A 2,214-nucleotide genomic window follows, 5' to 3' on the forward strand; every position below is an offset into this window, starting at 1 on the left:
TACATATTGTTCATTCATTTATTTTTAACACTGCACCCCCAGCACCCCCATTTTTCGTGGGCGACACTTCAGGGGGTGCTGCAGCACCCTCAGCACCCCTACTTCCCGCGGTAATGTGTGTATGTGAAGCTATAAAAGCAGATTATGACAGAGGAGAGAAAGAGTTACACAAGGTCAATATCTCAAAGTATATCCATCACAATTGCATTTGGGATTATAAATCTAGTAGCATTAGAGGCAATGAACCTTTTACAAAGGTTTGCATAAAACTGAAATATTAACACACTAAATATTGTCTGGTATTTACCTGTCACCCCACTACAGGAAGCCTCACATTCCTCTTGGGAGTTAAAGTTGTTATCGTTGCCTCCACAGCCGCCATAGATGAACTGCTTGCAGGTCTGATTGATGACATCATAATAAAATCGTGGGAAGGCAGCGCGGCAATTTCCCACCACACTTGGGAGACGGCAGTGATCTGATAAGACAGAAGAAAAGGAATAGTCCTAATATAGTGTACATGTCTGTCCTAACTGTAGGAAATATGTTTCTCAGATTCAATGCTGTTGGTCATGATATTACTGCAGACCTCAGATCAAACTCTGCGGTCTCGTTGTAACATATCATTGTGGTACCAAAATTATGATGTCATTCAGGTATGTATGGCATGCTGTTTTAGCTTAAAATATTCCCAGCGTTACTCGACGTAACTGCATTTTTACTAGTAACAATGCAATTATAGAGCTCTACAATTAAATAATTACTAGTAACAATGCCAATAAGAGATCTCTCTAAATCAATTTTTACTAGTTACAATAACAATTAGAGAGCTCTGTAATTGAATGAGAGCTCTGCAATTGCATTCTTACTAGTAACAATTCATTTGAGAGCTCTCGAATTCAGTTTTTACTAGTACAAATTGCATTAAGGAGCACTCTAACTGTAATTCTTACTAGTAAAATTTGAATTAGAGAGCTCTTTAATTCCATTATACAGAGCTCTGAAATTAAACATCTTTAATGTGTTTTTTTACTAGTTAAAATTGAATTATAGGGCTCTGTAATTGCATTTTTACTTGTAAGAATGAAATTAATGAGCTCTCTAATCGGAATTGTTACTAGTAAAAATTGAATTAGAGAGCTCTCTAATTGGAATTATTACTAGTAAAAATTTATTTAGAGAGCTCTCTAATTGCAATTGTTACTAGTAAGAATTCAATTGTAGAGCTCTCTAATTGGAATTCTTATGAGTGAAATTTCAGTTGTAGAGCTCTGCAATTAAAAATGAATGGAAGTCAATGGAGACATAACTAGAAAAAAAATCATTTGTAGAGTTCTCTAATTGGAATTGTTACTAGGAAGAACTGAATTAGAGAGCTCTGTAGTTGGAATTCTTACTAGTAATAATTGAATTAGAAAGCTCTCTAATTGGCATTGTTACTAGTAATTATTTAATTGTAGAGCTCTATAATTGCATTGTTACTAGTAAAAATGCAGTTACGTCGAGTAACGCTGGGAATATTTTAAGCTAAAACAGCATGCCATACCTGAATGACATCATAATTTTGGTACCACAATGATATGTTACAACGAGACCGCAGAGTTTGATCTGAGGTCTGCAGTAATATCATGACCAACAGCATTGAATCTGAGAAACATATTTCCTACAGTTAGGACAGACATGTACACTATATTAGGACTATTCCTTTTCTTCTGTCTTATCAGATCACTGCCGTCTCCCAAGTGTGGTGGGAAATTGCTTAAATAATTACTAGTAACAATGCCAATAAGAGAGCTCTCTAAATCAATTTTTACTAGTTACAATAACAATTAGAGAGCTCTGTAATTGAATGAGAGCTCTGCAATTGCATTCTTACTAGTAACAATTCATTTGAGAGCTCTCGAATTCAGTTTTTACTAGTACAAATTGCATTAAGGAGCACTCTAACTGTAATTCTTACTAGTAAAATTTGAATTAGAGAGCTCTTTAATTCCATTATACAGAGCTCTGAAATTAAACATCTTTAATGTGTTTTTTTACTAGTTAAAATTGAATTATAGGGCTCTGTAATTGCATTTTTACTTGTAAGAATGAAATTAATGAGCTCTCTAATCGGAATTGTTACTAGTAAAAATTGAATTAGAGAGCTCTCTAATTGGAATTATTACTAGTAAAAATTTATTTAGAGAGCTCTCTAATTGCAATTGTTACTAG

General features: G+C 34.1%; 1 protein-coding gene across 2 annotated transcripts in view; it reads right to left on the minus strand.

Moving 5' to 3' along the window:
• The window catches only part of LOC107729128 (kunitz-type serine protease inhibitor 6-like), a 16,772-nt gene that overhangs the window by 12,601 nt on the left and 1,957 nt on the right, over window positions 1-2,214 (minus strand). The window contains exon 2 of one of the 2 annotated variants that reach the window (XM_016539514.1): window positions 308-478. The exons of the other annotated variant lie outside the window; for it this stretch is intronic. Coding sequence (XP_016395000.1) covers window positions 308-478 — 171 coding nt within the window. The remainder of the gene's footprint in view (window positions 1-307; window positions 479-2,214) is intronic. 2 annotated transcript variants of the gene reach the window in all.

Source organism: Sinocyclocheilus rhinocerous, unplaced genomic scaffold (genome assembly GCF_001515625.1).
Source record: "Sinocyclocheilus rhinocerous isolate Xijiao unplaced genomic scaffold, SAMN03320098_v1.1 scaffold1870, whole genome shotgun sequence".
Taxonomy (NCBI): Eukaryota; Metazoa; Chordata; class Actinopteri; order Cypriniformes; family Cyprinidae; genus Sinocyclocheilus; species Sinocyclocheilus rhinocerous.